At 39.6% G+C, this 23,340-nt stretch overlaps 1 protein-coding gene across 4 annotated transcripts in view; it reads right to left on the reverse strand.

Moving 5' to 3' along the window:
- blnk (B cell linker) overlaps positions 1-17,068 on the reverse strand; it is a 32,275-nt gene extending 15,207 nt beyond the window's left edge. The window contains exons 1-5 of one of the 4 annotated variants that reach the window (XM_049600465.1): positions 16,769-17,068; positions 16,429-16,491; positions 3,728-3,774; positions 1,040-1,105; positions 383-429 (exon numbers count right to left, since the gene is read on the reverse strand). In XM_049600465.1, coding sequence (XP_049456422.1) covers positions 383-429; positions 1,040-1,105; positions 3,728-3,774; positions 16,429-16,491; positions 16,769-16,837 — 292 coding nt within the window. In that variant the 5' untranslated portion in view covers positions 16,838-17,068. Of the gene's footprint in view, positions 1-382; positions 430-1,039; positions 1,106-1,376; positions 1,532-3,727; positions 3,775-16,428; positions 16,492-16,580; positions 16,611-16,768 lie in introns of those variants that run through there. The other 3 variants (XM_049600467.1, XM_049600466.1, XM_049600468.1) reach the window with 3 other exon arrangements.
- Between the last annotated feature and the right edge of the window lie 6,272 nt (positions 17,069-23,340).

The following is a 23,340-nucleotide window of genomic DNA, read 5'->3' on the forward strand; positions in this document are numbered from 1 at the left end:
TTGAAAAAGTGTCCCAGAACATCAACAACCAACGCACCCAGGATACCTTGCATCGTATGTGGACGTGGAAAGTCCATGATTAAAATGTCAATATGTGACGAGGTCAGATTGAGAATGTGTTAATATGGCATTACGTTTGATGAAACATGCATTAGGACTCGGGAAGACTAAAAGCATGCATTGTTTAGGACTCAAGCTCAAAGATTAGGACTTGGGACTTGTCAGTCTTGACTTGCAACTTGCCTCGAGACTTGAATGCTAAGACTTGAGACTTACTTGTGATGTGCAAAACACTCTCGGCCCCACCTCTGCCAATAACAGTTTGTATTGTACCCCATGTGTGGATCTTGTTGTGTTGCAGTGATAATGACTCAGTACTTACCTCTGTAATCTCTTGCAGGTACTTTTGGAAGTGGTTTGCTTTTCAGCCTGCCACATAGAGAGATATTGACATCAGTAGCTGGCAATGAATGATTTAACAGTGATGTGACAGTGTGAACTCATCCACTCGCTATTAATAATAATTGATTTAAATTATTAATGTTGGATTGTTTGAGTAATGACGCTTTGTCTTAGTGCAAGAGACATTCCACCTGCATACTTACGTCTCAGCAGACACCTGTGCTGTAAAATTGTAAAACCTCAGATATTTACATAAAGGCAGTTAGCAGACTGCTGTGTGTATTAACCAGTCAAGACGAGAGTAATCCGTGATGCATGTGTCATTACAGTGTCTATCCTTATGTGCCTTAAGGGGACTCATTTCAGGAAAGGAAATTGAAACAGCCATCTGTTAAAGTTATTTTTGGTGTCTTGGTCTTACTCTTATTCCAACGGTTGTGAAAGAGGAATTGACATTCTCCAATGATGCATACACAGACCACACGACTTTTACCCCAGTCAGACTTCTCAGACATTTATCTCCTACTTAACAATACATCTACAGTAACACTGATAAATTTGTCCTTTTTCCATCCATAATATTATTGTGCAGTACCTTAAAAAGTGCAGTGAAGATTTTGAAATTTTAGAAACTGACCGTCTTAGTTTGTTCAGTAAGCCGCCGTCATTTTTCTTGATGTCTTGAACAATCTTCTGAAGCTGCCTGGAAAACACATAATTTGGCTTTGTCATTCAAAACGTTTTTATTTATGTAATAATAAATGCAGACGAGTTCTAACCCTTTTGCTGCTTCCAGAGAAAAGTTAACAGTTGTATCACGATGCTTTTACTGACACTATGTTGCAACAAATATAAGAAGTTTGTAGTTTTGTTTTTGTCCAAAGTGCCGAATATGTACATAGTTTTCTATACATTAAAAAGCATGAACAAAAAGCAATGTTGGAAGCAAAATATCAAAAACCCGATCTTCTTACCGAATCTTTGCTGTAGCAGGAGCAGCGAGTTTACCTAACGTATCCAGATTCATGTTTGATCCAAGAGTTTACATTTTCAGGCCTCATTCCTCGCATACATTAAATACATGCTGCCACATTGTTGGCAGAAGTGTAAATGAACACCGGTGTTTGGCCAAAAATCACCACTATGTCACAGAGGGGAGGGAATTCATGCTAACCAGCCTCTGTAGGAAAAATCACTTCTCGTTTCCACTCCCCGTCTCACACATACTCAACAACAGATTTCAGTGAGCAAACCTCTTGCATCATATCTCTCTAGACTCTTTTCAGTTCCACTTCCATCCAGCTCTTGCCATTTGAACTGCTGCTAATAACTATATAGTATATACACCACCTGAGTGAGATCATCAGATGAGGCTTTCGAGTTAATGGGGGGTATGTTTTGGAACAGTTTAAAGTCTCTGCTGACTTCAGTTTCTCAACATTTCCATCATCTGCAAAGAACTTTACCACAAGAGACATTTCATAAGTGGTGTCACCTTTGGACACCCTTTTCACAAATACAGTTTTTAAGTGACACATTTTGGACGGCGTAAGTGTAAAGTGGGTGCATGTTTACCCATCGTTGCTTTTAGCTTTAAATCAGGTGAAAAGTTAAATATAGTGTGTGACGGAAAGTTCAGTATTGTAATCCTGTATTCTATTTATGGGAGGACAAGTCAAAAGTGAGTGGGCGGGCTTTCCTGTTGATCCATTACACTGTGTGTGTGTGTGTGTGTGTCTGTGTGTCTGTGGTCATCACGGGGATTTTTGCTAAGTAAATGTCTGTTCTAGTCGACCACAGCAGAGCAGGAGAAATGACCGTTTGGAATTAAGGAGACAGTTTTGGATTTTAAGCACCGCGCTGTGTATGATTCATGATGAGAAGACAGCCTTTAGTCACCATTTCTTCTGGAGCCGCTGAGACAGAAACTTGTATAAAACCACTGGGGACACTTATGTGCTTATGGGAAATTTTAATTCCTGTCACCTCACTAAGTGTTCTCTAGTTCTCCCACTATTTAGAGCTTCACTGTTTAATCTTCAGAATCAGAGGCAAAACCTTTGATGAGATACTGAAAAATATTGTGCTATTAAGTAACATTTGAAGTCTGTTCTGTAGCTGTGATATGTGTATCAATGACTCCAGATCCTGTGTGTGTTTTTTAAACATGCATTTTCTACATTGTCAAAGAGGATCCTCTTCATGCAACAGCAGTAACATGTTACTTCCTGGTTCAAAAAGTGCATGATGAACCACTGAAAAACAGGAACTAAAAGAGAAAAGTGTGGGAGCCCTGCACTGACAATATCACAGTGTAATTATTCTATTTAATCAGCAGGGAACGGGTTATGCAAACTTAAAAAATAAAATGAAGTTTGCACTTGATTTTAGCTCGTATTTCACCATAAACAGAATTTTTTTTTTCTTTTTTTTGTGTCAGTAAAGTTTTCATTTTTATTTTTATTTTAGCAGCAATGGCACATTTTTAAACACAAAGATGCATCATCTTATTTTACATTTTTTTTTTATATATATATATATATCAATTACTGCAAATGCAGTTTTAGTTTGACTAACTGGTTTCACTTCATCATAAATATGATCTAACATGTTTTTGTGAGCCACACACACACACACACACACACACACACACACACACACACACACACACACACACACACAGATACATGAACAGGAACATACCTTGCAAACAAGAACAAACAACATGCAGACAAATATGCAGGTGCAGTCAGGCAGGCAGCTCACGCACGCACGCACGCACGCACGCACGCACACATGCATGCATGCACACACACACACGCACACATACCCATGTATTGTGGTTTTTTGATGTTTAAAACTGTATATTTTCAGGCACATTTTAGGCGTATATGTAAAAGCCCAACAAGGAACAATAGTTAAAAAATAGCAATTGCTATAATTGCTACGCATGATTAACTGCATCATCCCAATCAAATAAAATATAATACAATTGGCACACAGACTCATATTTAACACACTGTAATTTCATTTCATTTCTTTTTAAGTATGTGAGTTTTATATACTCTACTGATAACTCATAACCTCCAGCATCCTGTCACTTGGAATTCATTACTAGATGCTAAGAATACTAAGAAGAACAGACAGAGCATCCCAATGGATTTGAAGAGTAGTCTACATTTTGTGAATAGCTTCAGTGTTCCTGAAATGTGTTACTGTCGGGACAACATTTAAAAAAAGGAGATAAGAGAAGCAGGGAGGTGGTGAAAAGAAGGGAAGGTGTGATTGGGGTGTGTGATGACAGCAGCATAAAGGTGTTACTTACGGTTGGTGGATGAGACTAAACTTGTTCACGTCACTGTCAGACAGGTTCTGTGAAAAGCGTCACATAAATCTACTGTAAGCACATGATGACAAGTTTGAGAACATTTTGAGCTTACAGAGTTCAGAGGTGATAATACGTGTGAGTCACCTTCACTAAATACACATGTCATTGTGTTAAGGCTGCAACACAGATACATCTGTGGTCATGCATCACCTCTTAGCTAACAGGAGATGGCAGCACCTCACTAAGGGCCACTCCATCAGCAAGGTTTGTCTTTCTAATGTAACCCTCATGTTATTTTTACACTAAACCAAAGAGGAAGAGAAACCACTTTACTGGGAGCTGCAGGGTCACATATGGTAACAAACATTACATAAACGCCTAGATTAACACATAAAAGCAAATCTTATAATTGTCAGTATTGTTTTGTTCATTCATGAAGGACACACAGTGACAACACAATGCAAAATAAGTAAATAAATAAATAAATCATAGATAAAAATATGTGCTTTGTGTGCTGTTGCCTAGTTTCCCTTTTGTGTATTCAAACTGCCGACCTTCAAGTGAAGAACCTGCTCCTCTAACCAAAAACACCCCACCACCAAATTACACAATTTCACAAATCAAGCATTTAAAAAGTTTACCCGGCTGCCCGCTGCACTGGGATTTTCTGTTGCATTTAACGTCGGCTTTGCATGGAGGCAATTGTGATTCGCAAATGAAAGGAAATGATTACCATAAAATATGCAACAAAATCCCGCTAAATTATGTATTCTCCTCTTCATTCATAATTCATTGCTCCGGGTCGTTACTTGCTCTGTCTCCTCTCTGTTTTATATTTGTTGTAATGTAATGAAGATCCATGACAACAAATGTTTGTAAAAGTTGGGGTATTTTAAGTTTGTAAGGTGTCAAATGAACAAATAGAGAGAGGCTTGTGATAAGAAGCCAAAGCAAGAGGTATGAGTCTAATATGGCCAGTTAATTTAGATATGAATAATGCATGGGCGGCCCTTTATCTGCAGTCTCCTGTGAAACAAGTGTAATGATGTTCTGTTAAGATGCCTACAGTTGATTATATAGTCTTTTTTCAAGGCTGTTTATGGTTTGATAATGCAGCTCACATGACTGCAGTGTGTGAATATGGGAACGTAGGTGCAACAAAAGGATGTGTTGCCTCTTGGAACGAGCCCATAGTATTGTGAAAGCCCTTTAAGCAGAGCTTGTGATTTAATCATTTGTAAATCAGAGAGTGAGATCACTTAATATGAAAGGCTTTACCTCCTTCAAAGAACTGAACCTTGGCCTCACGGATACACACTTGATCATCCCACTGGCTTACAGGAGAATATCGGTATAAAATCAGACTTAGCCTTTTGACACCGAATAAAATATCAAATAGTCCGCCCCAGTGGATACTCAGACACTGCTCCCACATTGAATTATTTATAGGAGTGTCTGTGCTTGTTCAAATGAGACACAACAGCTCTACAAGCTGCAGCGTCTTTCCTTTGTACTACAGACCGCGAACTCTCACACAAAGCAGCACTCAATGACATCTTAAGTTTTTACACGTTTTTATAACGTACATACAGTCCAATTAGCATGTATGAACAGACAGCTACTGTCTCTGTGGTCCACTCTTTCTCAAGCTTGAATTCTTGCTTGCAGTGACGTGCTTTGTGTTCATAGCAGTGCGTGTGCGTGCCAGTTTTGGAGCTGAAGATTATTTGAATGAGTGATTCACTGTACTGGGCGCTTTCAATATTTTAATCCCTATTTCCTTTAAAGCCACCATAGAACAGCTTTTCCTGGTGTTTCATAACGTAGCATTAATACATTGCTTTATCTGTATATGCATTTCAATATTGTTGTCGTACTTTGTTAGTATTATATTGTCTGATGTTGTCTTTTATTATGTGCTGACTGTCTTATCTGGTTTTGTAAAGTGTCCTTGAGTGACTTGAAAGGCACTTATAAATAAAACATTTTATTTTATTTTATCTTTTTAATGTAAATCTTGGGCTGGCAGACTGAAACCAAAAGCCATAACTGAATATCAGGAATTATATGATGCTGTTGGTGTATATGGGCTAGTTGTAAGAAATTGCCTATTGATACACTTCGGTTTTTCCATTTTACAGCTAATGTTACTAATTATCATAGACAGTATACAGTCAGCTTTCAGTGTTGGGAAGGCTACTTTTGAAATGTATTAGGTTACTGTTAAAAATGTAGTAAGTATGTAATTATTTTCATTACTTCATCAAAGTAATGTAACTCACTACATTTGATTAGTTTTCATTACTTCCCTAAAAAAGGTTTTAAATTGGGCAATAATGTTAAACAATGTCTAGATATATAGTCTGTGCCAAATGATCACATTCCTGCATGGCAAAAAGATGCAAAGCAACAGAATGAATGTTATATTCTGCATATAATCTTTTTTATAGAAAATAATACACTATAATCAACATTTTGATTAGTTACTGTAATTTAATTACAATCTTTATCTCAGTAACTGTAACTGATTACAATTATATTATTTGGTAATTTAACTACTGTAGTTACATGTAAGTATTAACTCTCCAGCACTTGTATCAACACATTGTCACTCCGACCTCGTCACATATTGACGTCTGGTCATGGACTTTCCACATCCAGATACGTCGTGCAAGGTACCCTGAGTGTGTCGGTTGCTGACGTTCCAGAACGCTGTGGCAAGTTCTGCCTGTTACATGTATTGTCTGTTTTCAAGATACACCTCCTTTTTCACAGGAAATATATTGTTTACACACAGTCTCTTTCAAAATACATGCAGTGTCAGTGCAACACCGCAGATTGACTTTTTTTTTTTATCTTCAACAGCAAACACACATGGTTACGTTTTTCCAACACACACGTGGTTGGTTTTAGGCAACAGAAGCACATGGTTTGGCAACACCAGTGTGGCAGGTGAAAGTCAGTGTTTGTTGGACCCATGCATCCAACCTCCCATGTGTGCTTCTTGGATTTTTTTGTTGTTGTCCCGCTGTGTTTCCCCCTGACACCACCGGTCGCGGTTAAACTATTACGGTCACTGGTTGTGTATCATGCCGACGTGAAAGGACAGCTTTTTTCGCCTGGGTCTGACGCTAGAGATCACTGCCGAAGCACCAGATTTTGACAACTTCGGAGTGAGACCAGGTTGCTTACATGTGTTAGGAGATTCAATGATTTATAGGCTGGTTGTCCTTTTCCTTAAAAAAACAAATGTACAGGTTTAATATGAAGGAGTACATTGATTATAAAGAACAAAACATTCACTAGGAATAAGCCTTCTCAATTTCAAAAACACCACACAGAGGCCTCAGAGTATTTTTTGATCATTTACACTGGGGGGTGGGCTAGTGGGTAGGGATGGGTATTGTTAAGATTTTAACGGTACTACTACTCTTATCGGTACTGCTTATCGATCCGGTATTTTAACGGTACTCTTATCGATACTTTTTGAGGAAGAAAAAAACAAATGAAGAACATAAATTGCTTTATTTTCTAAATTCTCATTATGCAACAAAATAGTTTTTTAACAAAACATTTTACTTTTTACAACTTGAAATGTAAAATACATAATAGTTTTGTCATGGTACCAAAATTGGGACCCACGGTACGATACCAGTAACAGTATCACAGTTCTGAGTAGTATCACAATGCCACAGCAAAAATGAGGCAGATGTGCCTTTTGTCATTTATAAAAAAAATAAATCACTTTTCTATAATACATCAATGATATTTCAAAGGAATAAATTACTTATTGACGTATTCATACTTCAAAAACAGCATCAATAAGTGATGAACATGGGGGGATCAAAATAAAATAAATAAATAAAATAAAAATCAACCAGCCACCCTCCTCCCCTGACAAGTAAAGAACAGTCCCTCCATAAGTTAAGAACAGTCCCTAAAGTGTGCTGAGGTTTGTGGACTGTTACCTGCCACAAAGAGAAATGTGAACGGCTTGTTTCTCCTCTGACACGCCACATACCTGTGTGCCGCCACGGCTCGGCTGTTCAGGTACTTCTGGACGGTCATGACATCAACAAAGAGGAAAATACTGGACCTGGAGCTGGGCTTCTCCATCGCCGGTAAGCCGTTATCTTGCGCCGCGGAGCACTATGGCCGCCGTATTTAACAGGAATACATACACTTTTGACTGTTTGACTCTCTCCGCCATCGTTATCTATCTAAAGGTAAGCTACGAGCTGTGTGTGTGCGTGTGTGTGTGTGTGTGTGTCATTGTAACAACAGCCCCGCCCCCTGCTCTCCACTCACACACAGCAGGCAGCCAGGTTGAGTGAGACAGTTCTCTCATCTTCATGGAGAATAGCGAAAATTATGATACAATGACGGTTAATTGACGGAGTTGGTGAGATAAATGTGCAAGATAAGGTTTATCTTGCAAAAAAACCAAAAAAACCAAAAACAAAAATGCGACTGCTCCAGTACCGATAGTAGAACTGTTAAGGTCAGAGCTTATCAATACTGCGGTCTTGAAGAATGTAGCACCGGGGCTCGTTCAATACCAGGGTTCGGTACCCATCCCTGCTAGTGGGGGGGCTAGCAATTTTATCAGTGAGGCAGTGGCCCCCCCATGGCCACCCCTTGGCTGGCCACTGTCCTTAGCAAGTATAATTTTTATCATGTTCACCATCTTGTATGTCAACATGCTAACATTTGTTAATCAGTTAACACAAAGTACAGATGAGACTACTGGTAACAGGTTTGAGGAAATTTCAAAACCAATGTACTGGACAGATTACAAATTTGACCAGCTGCTGGTGCTCGACAAAGAGTAAGCATCTCACCAAATTCATTAGGTTTCATCCTTTGGGCACTATCAGCATGTTCTCATGCATTGATCATATGTTTTCCTATGTAAGGTGGGTACATATCCCATGTTATCATGTGCCAGTAATTCATGCATGACCCACGTACTTGTAAAGGCTGCAATCTCGTGACTGATGCGCTGACAGGACTTAAGAAAGACGTGGCCATCAAGCAGGTTTGGGAGGTGTATGAGTCACAAAACACAGTACTTTAAAATGTTTCGCCATGTTTGAACATGTATGAACCTAACCTCGGTACCTTTAAGTTACGTACATAACGTCATTTGTTGGGCGCTTATTCGTACAATATCATACAAACCACTGAGTGTGCATTTACGTAGGTTATCATACAAGCCGTTTATGAGGATATGTTGGCACTATGAATCTATGTGCAAAATTTCATGTCAATCCATGCAATAATTGCTAAGTTCTGCCAGTCTGGACTGAAGTGGTGGACCAACGAATTGACAGGCCAACATTGCCATACCTAGAGGTTTCACTAGTATGGCTAAAAAGACATTTGGGATAGACATAGACTGCCAGGGTTGTTTCTTTTGTCTAGAATGATGCCTTCTACATATACATGTACATATATATATATATATATATACATACATATACATAAAGATACTATAATTATATATCAAAATTCTCCACATAGCAGCTTTCAATCATAATCATTATGCCAAAAATTTGCATATTCTCAGTAGATACACCTGTGGGCTTGAGGTTCAAAGAGGTCTTTGCAGTGAGCCACAGTTTAAAGCACATAACCTGGAAAGTACACACAGTGTGAAATCTCATGCATGACCACTGTTTGTTTCTGTTCACATGCGGCTGTCTGTCGTGTGGGAATGGCAGCACAGCACGTGAAGCGGTATCATTTGTTAATGCTTTCCTTTGAAATGAGTTTCATTTCACGATAGAGAGAACAGCTTTGCAGCTACATGCCCACAAAATTAGCTTCGGTTCTTTCACAGCAGCTGTGCAGAGTCTCATGACTGTCGTTAGGTGTGAGACTTTCCACATGTTCACAAATCTAAACTAAACGTTCCAAAAATCACAAGCGGAGCAAGCTCATTCTGGTTTAAGGTGTTTTTCCTCCTTGAATTCTTAAAGACATTGCTCTGTTTTGTCTGTTATCCATTACAAAGGGACTGTGTCAAAATTCAAATTAGATTTAGTGAAGCTACAGCTCGACGACATAAACACATAATCTCATCTGAAAATTATATTTGCTCTCACTTTTTTTAACTACAGCCTACATACACTTCACAAAGCACACTTCACTTGTATTTCAGCATGCCATTGTAGATGTTTGATACCCAAAACAAAGCAATCATGTGATATATTTGCCAAATATGTGTGCATAGGCCGTCCTTTACTTTGAGTGTGACATGCAGCAGCCACACACAGGCGCTGTCACAAAGATAGAGGCTGACAGTTCTTTTGATCTGCTACATATCTCTTTTAACCTGTCTACCTGTGTGAGCGAACATGTCATCAAAAAGATGGAGAATACCTTTATCTACGCTGCGCTGGCTGACTGTCATTCCCATCCGCGCTGTAGTATACAGCCACCCACTACTCAGACAGAATTAGACTGTTGTTTTTTTCACTGCTCATTCTCGCCACTAAATGAAGAGATGTTGTAGGTGGACTGCAAAGAAGGTGCATTCGAGGCAGAGCCTGTTGTTGTCTTATGATAGCAGTTTAGCTCTGCATTGCCTATACTAACTTGAGCTTATTTACTTGAGGATTTTTGTGACCTTTGCTCCATCTACTGTATAAGCATCATATGAATATGCAAACTAAGCCAAAGGCAATGCTCAGCAGCAGCAGCAGCAGCAGCAGCACACTTGCTGGATGACATTCAGAGCCCACGATACATGCCCTCTCTGCCCTTAGACACATGCTGAGTTACTGATGAGTCAAACAGAACTTAACATAAAGACTTATCCTTCATTTCCTGCTGCATTTCTGGTAGACTGATAGCAGCGGAGGCATACTGCTGCCCTACATAGGTTGAAAGTTAATTTCCGAAGACATATGGAAATATCTTCCATAGAATAACAGTTTGTGTCTGTTCGGGTTCTTCAGAAAGATTCAGTTACAAGATGTCTCTTAGGTTTCCACACCACAATTATGTAAGCTGCACACTGGACCATGATGATTGGCCACTAGTTGTGAAAATACTGCTTGTGCTTACATGTCTTAAACTCTGATTTAAGGTGACCACAGACAAACTGTCACCTTTCAGATAATGTAAAAGCCCTCTGCACATCCCATCATTCTGCACAGTAAAGCTCAAATAAGCTTACTGCTAGCAAAACACACACATAAAAAAAACACTTGTAAATATGCATGTGAGTAAAGATCTGATTTGTTTTACTCTAATTCATAACATGACCGTGATTCAACCTACACTAACGCATCAAAGCTTACAGTTGCCGTTGTAAAATCCTCCTGCAACAGGAAGTGACATTTCTCTGCCAGAGGCAACAGCAGGCTGTTTGTGAAAAATAAAAGAGGAACTGGATACTTACCACAACACTCATAACTGAAGAGATAAAGAGTGCCACCTACTGAAAGTCACTTCATCAAGAGGAACACTGAGATAAAACATTTCTGAAACTGACTAATGCCTTTACAGTAATGACATTTTAGAACTCAAGATGTCAAAACAAAAATCTTTGATGCAGATGGCAGATTAAATATTAACACTGATCTGCCTGACACACACACAGGGTGAAGTGTGTCGTAGAGACAAGGTACAAGGACACACAAGGACAAAGAGACAAATCACTCTTTGTTTGCAGAAGGCGCTCTCTTTACAGTACTGTTAAGGTAATCGATCAGCAATGTTCTCACATATTTTCTGTTATGCTGCCCTTCAGTAAACAAAACAAACAAACAAAAAAAATCATGTTCCCCACCCCCTCCCCAGCAATAGCAGATTTCAACTTCATCTTTCATTTAACAATATACCAGGGAAACTACTAATAAATCAAGTCAAGCTGAATTTTATTTAATTAAGCAAAGGATTCAAGTTGGCAAGATAGCCTTGCTAACATCAGATCAATTTTCTTTATGTCACCACATGGTTCAAATTTATGCAAATTCAGGTCCCCTCAACATTCTTCCCCCTGGTCTTCCACCTATCTTCTGGGGTCAGTGTTTCATTTATCCATTCTGGGCTACTGTAGAACAACATGGCGTATTCTGTTGGAGAGCTTCGTTCATACATAAATGGCTCATTCTAAGGTAACGAAAACACAATTCGATTCTGGATTCTCATTGCCAAGTGATTATAAACTAATGAAAACACTAGGGCTGTAGTCTCCTGGTCAACTAGTCGATTATTTGGTCGCTATGCTCTCCAGTTCTCATTAGTCGAATAATCACCGTGTTACTTTCATAAGGAGAAAAGTGCTATATCAATAGCTTTCCAGGATTAATCCATTATTTCCTGCAGTGGGGGGACAGGCTACCTGTGAAAACACAGAAAGTTGGACTCGCCCACCCTCAGGCTCAGCGTCACAGTGACACAGACCTCCTGTCAGTTTCTGTATACTGAAACCATTTCCCTCAGTGGAAACAAAGCTTGTATTTACTTGTATTTCACAGATAAGAAACAATAAATTGTGGAGACAGTAAAGTCTCCACTAAAATAGCATTTTAAGTCTTGTGTGTTTTATCCTTCAGGGATTTATACTTCGGGATTTATCCTGGCGTCATATGAACAGAGGAAATCTCTGCTAGGCTAATTTATACAATGTAAAATGCCATAGGCTGGCGCTAATAATGTTAGCATGTTCTATTTGCTTGGAAAACGTGTTTAGTATAAGACAGTTGTTTTGTCGGTGAATGTTGTGAGTTGTAATGAAGCCAAACTGTGTGCCGTTATCTTTGTTAAGTGTTGCTGTTGTCCCTGGTTTTATATGAGAAGAGGAAAAGATCGCCAGCCACTAGGCTAATCTATACAATGTAAAATGCCATAGACTTGTGCTAATAACGTTAGCATGTTGTATTGGTGGGGGAAATGTGTCCAGATAAAGACAAGTGTTTGTCTGTCAGTTCTGCGATTTATAGTGAAGCCAATTTGCGTACTTGTGTTTGAAATTGTCTCTATTAAGCCATATTTAATGTGTGCTTTGATTCAACTATAAATAACGTTTGATTTGATCTAAACTTTACAGCGCTTAACACAGCCCTCCACCACTGACTAGTGTTTTGGAGGTGTAACTGCAGAGTGACACAGACACACCACCGCAGAAGTAAAAAAAAAAAAATATATTTTTTTTACCACAACTAATCAATTAGTTGATGATTATGTGCGACTTTAGTCGACCAAGATTTTCTCTGGTTGACTACAGCCCTAGAAAACACAGCTGTGATTGTTATATACCATTTCTGCTATTACACACTCCTACATCCAACACGACACACTGGACCTTTAGTTTGTCTCCATTACACCACATTCAGTGCCAAGCATAGGCGTAGTTTTAGGTATGGACGCTATGGACATACCAAAGCCACGGAAACACGAATTGTCCCTACCAAAAATAATGCTGAGTGAAAACTGTAGCCTACTTTGCAAAATCACTGTTTAAGAATTACCATTCAAAACTTGCGAAACCTTCCCTGGCCTGGTTGACAGCTGCGTTCAGCAAGCTATCCAATCAACAGCCTACTTTCCCTCCCTCCCTCGCTTGGCATCAGTACTCGACCAGCGTGCTTGTCACTGACAGGCTGTCAGCTCAGAGTCAACGCACAATCGATCGGCAACAGCGAGGATTTTGATTAGGCAGCAAGTAAGACTTAAGTTATTGAGAACAAGGCATACAATGTTGAACGACTATTACTTTTCTGTATAGAGTTGTATGCTGATAGTTTAGTTTGCGTCCTAAATGCCTATGTACACTGTAACGTTGCTAGCCGGTGGTGCAGCTAGTCAGAAAGCTAGCACTAGCTACTGTAGCTAGCTATTAGCTAATAGGGCTCGTAACGTTTGCTGAGGCAGAGATAAGGTGCTGTCATGTTGCCATAACAGTTGTCTTTAGCTAGTAATAAATCAGTTTTGGTATGTAACGTTATAAATAACTGTTGCAAACTCCTAGGTAAGATTTAAGCAATGCCTAGGTTCACTCACCCACTGAATTGTGTCTAGTAGATGTCTGGTTTGTCTATGCAATTCAATTGATGTCTGTGACTGCAGAATAACTAGGCCAACGTAATTATGTTCATATTACATAGGCTACACAGAATAGGCTGTAGGCTACATGGAAAAGAGTGTTTCTGTCTGCAAGTAGTTTGATATTGTCAATCATTTCCCTTTTATGATAGGTGGTGAGTGGAGGGCAAAATGGACATTCAACACTTTTTTTGCCAAAGCAGCAGAAAGGAAAGATCGGGAGAGGCAGGAGTCTGGAGATGCATCAGGGTTACAGGTGAGATTAATGTGTGAAGCATATATGAGTCTGACTATATCATCTGTAGGCCAAATGCATCAGTTCGGGAAGCTGATTAAAGAAACAGTGATCAAGATCATCTGATCTGTAGCTGAAAACAGAATGCACGCAAATTAGTGCTGAAAAGTTTTTCAGCTCGCGCCATGTGGGCACTTGAGTGGTCCCTACCAAAGCTCAAATCAAACCTACGCCCCTGGTGCCAAGATTACGCCAATTACGCCAATTAACTTCAGCATGCTATCATGCTCATAATGACAATGCTAATGCGCTGATGATTAATTGGTAATATTCACCAGGTTTAACATCTTAGTTTAGACTCTGTACATACTAACATTTATCAAGGGATCGCCAAAGTCCTTCATTGGGAAATCATGAACGTCTGCACAAAAGTCCTGGTCCAGGTAAATGTTGGAAAATCAGGCATAAGGGATAGGCTTTATCCACTGGGAACCATGAATATCTACACAGGATTTCATGGCAACCATCCAGTTGTTGTTGTTGAGATATTTCAGTCAGTGATGGACCAACAGACTAATGTAGATCTGCAGCAATAGTGTGGATAACCACAGAAAAAAAGGTGGCCTCAATTATGTCTGTGTTATTGAGTGAAAATATTAAGGCCAATGGATGAAATCACCAACGTCATTAGAATTTATCCTCAATGGACCTTAAATATCTGTGGCAAATTGCACTACAAAAAACCACCCAATAGTTGTTTGATGTATTTCACTCTGAACATGTCGACCTCATGGTGGTGCCAGATGACCACATCGTCAGGTTCAGTAGCATTCATCCTTTGGGGATCATCCAATAATTGTTGAGATATTTCAGTTTCAATGTGGTGGACCAATTCTCTGATACTGCCTTAAAGCCAAGCCGCTAGTGAGACTAAATGTTAAATACAGCAAACAAAATTTCACACAACTATGCACACTCATCGTGAATGTGAATGTTCGACTCTGCAGCCTTGAAGCTGCGTAAATGAAAGGTGCATGTTGCCAGATGTGCAGCCTTGGTGAGATATTCTCGTTCAATAGGAGCATGTGGGTTTACCTGAGCTTAATAGAGCCTGGGTGTGCTGGCTGGGTTTGTAGCTATGGGATCCATCAATCAATACACATAGTGTATGTATATGTATTTTTCAGATCTGCACTGGTAACTTGCACATCAAAGCCTCTGCTCTGAAACATTAATCATTCTGACTCATAAAAATCCACAGTGAGCATATTTTGGGGGAGATAAGCCTGTGAGATATAGGAGAAACATTTCCATGATGCAATATCCCACCTAAAATGGAATCAGCTCAGGGTCAGTGAATAATGAATACGAGAGTAGATTGATGCTCTCATTTGTTAGTGTGGCAGGAAGTGTTTTTAAGTGGCCCCTAAAAAGACGCATATGAATAGACGCCTCTACACGCAAGCCAAGAAGTATTACTGAGGTATTATTAAAATCCTGAAAATACAAAATATTAGGAAATTATAAACCCATGCTTCAGTTATTTCACGGCATAAAATCCTCGTTAGAGAGTTTTCACCCTCCTGACTAAAGCAGATTTAATGATACTTACTTAAATAAGTAGGGATCACAGCTTTATTATCCCTGAGTCTCATTTCACAGTTCTTACTCTCTCCCACTGACACAGAGACGGTTTCCACCTGCATTCATTGTGTCAGTGTGCGTCTCAGAAGCGTCGGAAGGCCCTCAGAGAGAGTACACACAGCAACGTGGATGATGGAGACAAAGCAATAAGGGGGAAAGCAGAAGTTGCAACGCGTGTATTCACTTCCATATTAGGAGGGCCACTGATTGCACACCGAAAGAGTGTGGGAAGTAATACAAGCGAGTGAGTTTACATACTAGTCATGTTTCAGATCCTATAAACTGTTAACTGTTTTTCACCGTTGGAAATCTGTAGAGCTGCAGTCTAATTTACGATGCATAGTAAAAGTTTATTTTTCAATTTATTCAAGAAATAAGATTCAGCTGTATCTTAACAAGGAAAACAAACTCCTGCACACACATTTGCCTTAAAAAAAATAATGAGGATGATATAAATGTTTGGCATTGTAAACTGGATTTGAAGTTTTATAGTTGTTTATTTTTTATTTTTTTTAGCGAAACAGACACAAATAGCCGGAGGAAATATAATCATTCTGCTGTTTTTAATGCCATAATCATAATAATAATTGCTCGGGAGGATTTGTCCATTTTGATGTAATTAGAATAACAAACTGAGCACAACCACAACCCAGATATGATCCTGAACGGATTAGTAGATTATGTAACTGTGAGAGGGACAGAGCAAGCATTTTTGGGGTAAAACTCAGGTGAAAGAAGCAAACAATGTGAGGCAGTAACTCACCAGAAGCCTGTGTCCATTAATTTTCAGTCTGCTTACGGTGGCAGCACATTCTTGCATGTTGTTCTGAGGGCAGTAAGCACATATTGATTTACCTTCCTGTCCTGACATTTACATTTAATTACTCAGTTAAACTGAATATAATTCCATAATACTTGTCTTTCTGTCATCCTACGCCATGCCTTGAGCTGTATTATGTACAGTGTGCATGAAAACAATCAAATATGAGAGTAATCATGATCCACATTAGCTAGAATGAACTACTGAACTGAAAATAGGTCCATCTCCATTCATTGGTTTTCTGATAGTGCCTTTTTTGTCTCCTACATTTTCTTGTACTCACCTTGCACATAAAGAAGGCTACTTGCGCCTGGTCCCACCCCTCACACTCCTCTCTGGACGGCAGGTTCATTTTAGTCTCAACAGGGAACCTCTGAGCAGGAGTGTGCTTTTAGAAGTACAGTAATAGACTGACCTGTCACGCACCGCGGTTCCAACACACCAGCCAGCTTCAACAGGGAGAAGTACGCACAGGGAGGTCACCTCATTAAAACCAACACATATTCTCCATCTCTCTCTCTCTCTTTCCCCTTCATCCATAAGTAATGTGGCAATTTGTGGCATTTTCGAAAAAATCTAGATGTGTCCCCAAGATTGCAGCGAGGCGTCTACAAAAGGGAAGCAGGGACTTCCTCAAAGTCATATATAAAAGTCTTAAGAAACCAAAGTGTCATAATAAAGTGTGACTTGACTTTCACCACCTAGAGCACACTTCATTTAAAGTCAGGCAGAGTGTGTAATTTATTGTACATTTATTTTCATTTCAAGGTGTAATCTTATTTAAGGTGCGAGACTATTCCGACTCCAATATACAGGTGGAGAGATTGCAGGAGTGGTAATAATAGCTGCACTATCTTTAATGAAAGTCGTGTAGAGAGTGTGTTCAATCAACTTTCGGAAGTTTTCAGTCAGACAGGAAATGGAGTGTTTTTTTGACTAGCATCACTGATACCAGAAATAAGACTGTGGTCAGGCATGTCAGGAAAAATAGAGATCTAAAAATATGACAAAAGACCTCAAATCAAATGACTTTTTTTTTTTTTTGGTTTTATCAGACTGAGTCTTGTAATTTTGGAAATAACAAGGGGCTGCTGCCAAATTTGAGAATTTCAGTGTTATTTCTGGATGTACCGGTCAGGACTGGATGGTTTGGGCTTAAAAAATCAGACGGAGAAGTATCTAACTTGGGATTTAAAACAAATATCAAAGTCCTTCCTGGCTGGAAGTTAAATTACAAAATTGATACCAATCTCGTGTCTGTGCAATATAACACTACTGCTAACAGACTGGATATGTATTTTGTCTATTTTAAAAACAACTGTTGATCAACATTAACCTTCACTTAGCTCATAACCATAGTGCCCCTGCCAGGGCATCTACGTCATAGCTCCTAAACCTTTTTATCCTCTTGGGGGCAGCGGACAAACAGATGAGGAAGAGTGTCTTGAAAGTAATGACCCACACGGTTTCAGTTAAAAAAATAACAAAGAAAAGCTGAACAATGACACTGATACCAAGCTGCTGCTGTCAGGCATTTGAACACTTCACACCTCAAAAGGTCTGTAACAAACAGTTTCAATAGGTCTATCTTTAAGCAAAATACACACACCAGAAAGTGTTACACAGTTTTGTTCAGCTCTCACAAACATCAAATGAGCCCACAAGGTCTGATGTAAAACTAATTTATGCCAAGGATGTCCCGGGGCACAGGAATAACGAGTGAATTCAAAATAAAAGAGGCATTATCCCTAAAGGAAACTTGGAGACCATTCAAACCTCAAATGATTAGATATATAACAATCACATAAACTATACAGACATACCTATTTGACAAGAGACCTCGTGGCACTGCAAATGAGCCATAAGGCCAGAGTTGTCCCCTGGCCTGTGACAGAATGGGCTCTGGAAAGTGTTGAAGTCCAAGCTCTTAAACTCTGGACATGCTCCATCATGGAGTTCTGTGTTGTTAATCTGTAAGGTTTAAAAAGAAACTGAGAGGGAAAACTCAAAAGTAGTTGATAAAGCTCGCTTGATTAATCGCTGTTATCAGCATGTAAGGCTACTGGTTAGCAAGTTTAATTGATTAAAGTTGAGTCTATTAAAACTGCATGAAACACCAAAGTCTGTAATACAATAAAAAAAACTAAATAATACAGTATATCTTACTATATCTTACTATTTAATGACAAAAACTCTGTCTGTCTGTGGGTGTGTCTGTTCCACGTTTTTCTCCTCACTGACTTGGTCAATCCATGTGAAATTTGGCACAGTGGTAGAGGGTCATGGGAGGATACGAATGAAGCAATATTACATCAGTTGGCCAAAGGGGGGGCGCTATAGCAACCGATTGAAATTGCAAACTTTGAATGGGCATATCTCATGCCCCGTATGTCGTAGAGACATAAAGCTTTGCACAGAGATGCCTCTCCTCATGAGGAACAAATTTGCCTCACGAACCCATAACTTCTGGTTATATAGATTTGCGATCTGCATGAAACTCGATGAACATAATCTAGGGACCAATATCTAAAGTTCCCTCTTGGCAAAAGTTGGAAAACTTACTAAAACTGAGTTTCTATAAGGCAATGAATATTGCGGAGGGCGTGGCTCATCACATAAAGGTGTATAACAGCTCAGGGGTTTCACCAGTCACCACGCAACTTTGTAGGCATATGACCACACATAATCTGAGGGGACCCCTCCATTATTGACCCAATCAAACAAAATGGGGGCGCTAGAGAGCTAATTTCTTATCTAGGCCTAACCACCATATCGATTTTTACTAAACTTGGTAGATATGTAGAACAGGACGCCTCAAGGTGACTGGAGAAATTTAACTCTAATTGGCAACTGGGTGGCGCTGTAACAACAGAAAAATGCTTAAAAATGGCTAAAATGTGACTGATCGCTGTGGCTCCCCCTGTGGCCGAATGTTGTTGTTTTTTCTTCTAATTTTTTGGTATAACTAAGTCATGGTATGGTATGCTGTACATAATCACGGAAACTGTCAGTGTGTCATTCTGTCAGTAAGTCATTCTGTCTGTGCCATGTTTTTCTACTCACTGATGTGGTCAATCTATGTGAAACTGCACATAGGCACTGAGGATTGGCATAGGTAGAAGGTGACAGAGCTACCAATGGGTATGGACTCATAAATATAAATAAGCTGTTCATTCACCATATTTTGTCACACTCTTGGTATTTGCTGTCTTTGCCCCATGACACTGTGTTTTTGATTATCTAACCTTCCTTTGCTCCCTGTCAGATAAATTGCTGATACATTTCATCTTTCCTTCTTCGCTTTGTTTCTTATTTCATTCTCCTTCCTTCCTTCAATATTCTTGGTGCTTCACAGGGTCATCCCCCTGCTCTTGACTGTATTCTCTCACCTCTCTGCTCCGCTTTTCCCCTTATGTTTTGGCATGTTGGTGTCTTATGTTTCTCTCCCCTGATTAAATTTTTGCATGTTTTAAGAACTTAATTTAATAGTATTTATAAAAACCATTGCCTTCATCTTCTTCATCTTCTAACCGCTTCATCCTCTTGAGGGTCGCGGGGGGGCTGGAGCCTATCCAATTACCAGTTACCAATTAACCTAGTCCCCAATCTGCATGTCTTTGGACTGTGGGAGGAAGCCGGAGTGCCCCGGAGAGAACCCACGCTGACACGGGTAGAACATGCACAGAAGGGCTCCCATGTCCGGGATCCAACCGGCAACCGGCAACCGGCTCTTGCTGTGAGGCGAGAGTGCTAACCACCACACCACCGTGCCGCCCCCCTTAATGTGTGTATTTCCTTAAAATAGATGGTTGAACCCTCCAAGGCATTACCATATATTTTCATATAGTGAAGCTATTTTTGAGAATAACTCAAAAATGCTAGCAAACACAGCTTTGAACAGCTGTGACAAAACATATTAGTTTGCATTAAATCTCCCCTAAAGTTCAAATTAATTGCAAAGAATATATATTTGGTTTTGAAAATTCTCAAAGTTACACACTGATTTTCAGACACTGGATCACATTCACTTCAAAATTACAGTATTTTACTGTTATGAGGAGCCATTAGGGATAACATTTTTTTAATGAAGTTGGTTAATTTTAAAATTAAACCCAAAATAAATCTAAATCTTTCAACATCTATTTACATAAATCAAAAAGACTTATTGAAGAACACCACTACAAATATTTAAAGAAGAAATTAGGTGTAATTTACTTAAAATTAAATTTAGTGGTAAGGATTTGGGACAGCTGTTTCCCAATAGAAAATAGGTTTAAATGAATCATAGCATAATGTAATATCCACGGTCTGAATACTGAAATGCTTTGTTAAAAAATGTCTTCATTGTGGGACCATAGTTTCAGCCACTTCTGTATAATGGCCCACAGACACAAACACGAGAGTTGTATCAATCTTCTCATCTACCTTTCAGCAACAAAGCAAATAAGTGCATTTCTCAAAGAGTCGAACCCCTCTGTTAAGGCAGGACAATTATGAGGAACAGAAGCCTTTGTGATCGGAGACAGTGTTTGTATACATCTCTTTTTATCTCAAACTAAAGAATCATCCCTTCTCTAGATGGGATGATTCCAATTACTTTATGTCCTACATTTTCCAATTATTTCCAGTAATAGTGTGCATGTGTTTGATCCTCTCATTATCCAACAAATTGATTCCTGCCCAGATAATGAATACAACTTTAAAACACAGCCGCACACTTCCTTAACGCATGCAAATTAATGAAGAAGTACATCCAATAAAACAAAAGAAAACCATTACTCCTTTTATATCACTTTGTTTTGTTAGCAGGGTGTTTCTTCAGTACAGCCTTTTACTTTGTTAGGAAGCATTCTCAGCCTGAAATATTAATGATACAAAACAGCAACTCTTCAGCGAAAAAACTAGATAAGACCTACCTTCAGGCTGTTTTATCCCTGTTTGATGCTCTGGTGAGTATTGATTCAAAAATATTTAATGCAGAAGGCCTACTGGACCTGGCAGCTTTTTTTTTTTTATCTATGTAGATAAATCAATAGATGAGTTGACTTTTTAACCCCTTGCCATTCAGTTTTTACCTTGTGCTTTCCCTCAGGTAGCTTTAAAGCTGCACTAATCGATATCCATATTGAAAAATAAATTAAATGATTGACATGTAATCAAGCAGCAACTTTTGGGGCTAAAATATGAAACCAATGCAGAAGTGCTGGAAACTGCAGTTCCTTGAATGACCACTTAAGGCTGGCTCCAGAACTGAGTCAGTGCCCGTAGACCCCCATTGAACCCATAAAGATGTCATGGCAGTTCCCCAACAGTGAAGCCAAAACCTCTTGATCGCCCCACCACAGGCACTTTGGCGTAATTTTACGGGGCCGGGGCCATTCGTGCGTGTCTCCACCGCAGGAACCACCCCCAAAGGACGGAGTTCCAGAACTTTTACAGGGGCTAAACAAGTCCCTGCCTCGGAGTAGGTACTCAGAATGGCCCCGAAAAACTCCTGGGTGGGGGTTGGGGTTTACTTGGTACTGCTTGGATATACTCAAGGAGGGATGTGACGTCAACAGAAAGCGACAAAATAGCCGGCATTTTTAAAACTCAGCAGACAAAGAGTCTCATTTTTAAAAGGAGTTGTAAGAAAGTCGTAAGGAGTCCATGTTGATAATCGTCTTTCTTATGTCTGCTTTCTTCTTACTTCTGCTTCGTACTTCTGAATCTCCTTCTTTGTTGTTGTTCTTCTTTGTTTGTTTCTTTGCCGCGTCGCCCCGGTCAAAATGGTCGCGCAACGATTACGTCACATCCAGAGCCCGGTAACTTTACAGGAACCTCCTACTCCACTCTCTCAGTGGAGACACGGCAGTTGAGAGGGCAGAGTGAGAGGACATTCCTGTAAAGTTCCTGCCCCCCAAATAGTACCAGGAACTTCTTCAGTGGAAACGGGCCTAATGTTAGTGGATGAGACATGGTCCAAACTAAAAACACACGTCGAATAATTTTTCCCCAGAGATGTTTCCTGACATTTTAAACAGTTTTTTATAACACTGATGTTTGCTAAAGTTCTTGTTTTCCTGATAAGCTTCATTATAAGTTGTAATTTTTAAAAAACAACAACAGGTGATTGAGGTCATAATTGACAGGTGTGTGTGCAAATCGGTATCAGGAAGATACAGTGCGTCATGTGTAGATGTGAATGACACTGACCAAGTGGCGATATATGATGAGCTGGGATGGGAATGGGTTGCACCAACCATGGCTCCAGCTACAGCAGAAATGTTCGGAGGAAATAAAAAGCTCTACTCAACTGTTCGCTACCGTCCTAGCACCAAACTGCTGACAGACAAAGTTAGCAAGTACCTAGTGATCTAACTGGAGCATTTAGCATCAGAAGAGCTTACTGAACTTACATTTGTCAAGTTGCCACAAACACGACTATTTAATGATTACTGTTGATATTCCATGTTTGCTGTATGTGTTTGAAAGAGCAACTGTGTGCTTACATGTCAGCCATATTAATGATCACATCAGCTGCTTGTTGCCTTCAAGGGGCACAACACATTATTATAGGTTCAAAGTTGTTAAAATGATCAAGTTCACTTACTTGAGTACTGGTAGGCTAATCAAATACTGATGGACCGTTGTATGTAATGTTTACTTAAACTGCTGATACTTTATTGTGTTGCTAATACTTCTTTGTATGTGCTTTGCCCTTTAAGGAACTCTCACCGCCCAATCAGGGGGATGCACAAGTGCAGCACTCGCCCCCTATAAAGCCCCAGTGCATGTGTTGCTCGTCTCCCTTTGAAACTCAGCAACAGCTACCGGGACCAGCTGGGCTTGTGGTTAGAAGGCTGCGCACATACT

The sequence above is a fragment of the Epinephelus fuscoguttatus genome, linkage group LG16 (assembly GCF_011397635.1).
Source record: "Epinephelus fuscoguttatus linkage group LG16, E.fuscoguttatus.final_Chr_v1".
NCBI classification, from domain to species: Eukaryota; Metazoa; Chordata; class Actinopteri; order Perciformes; family Serranidae; genus Epinephelus; species Epinephelus fuscoguttatus.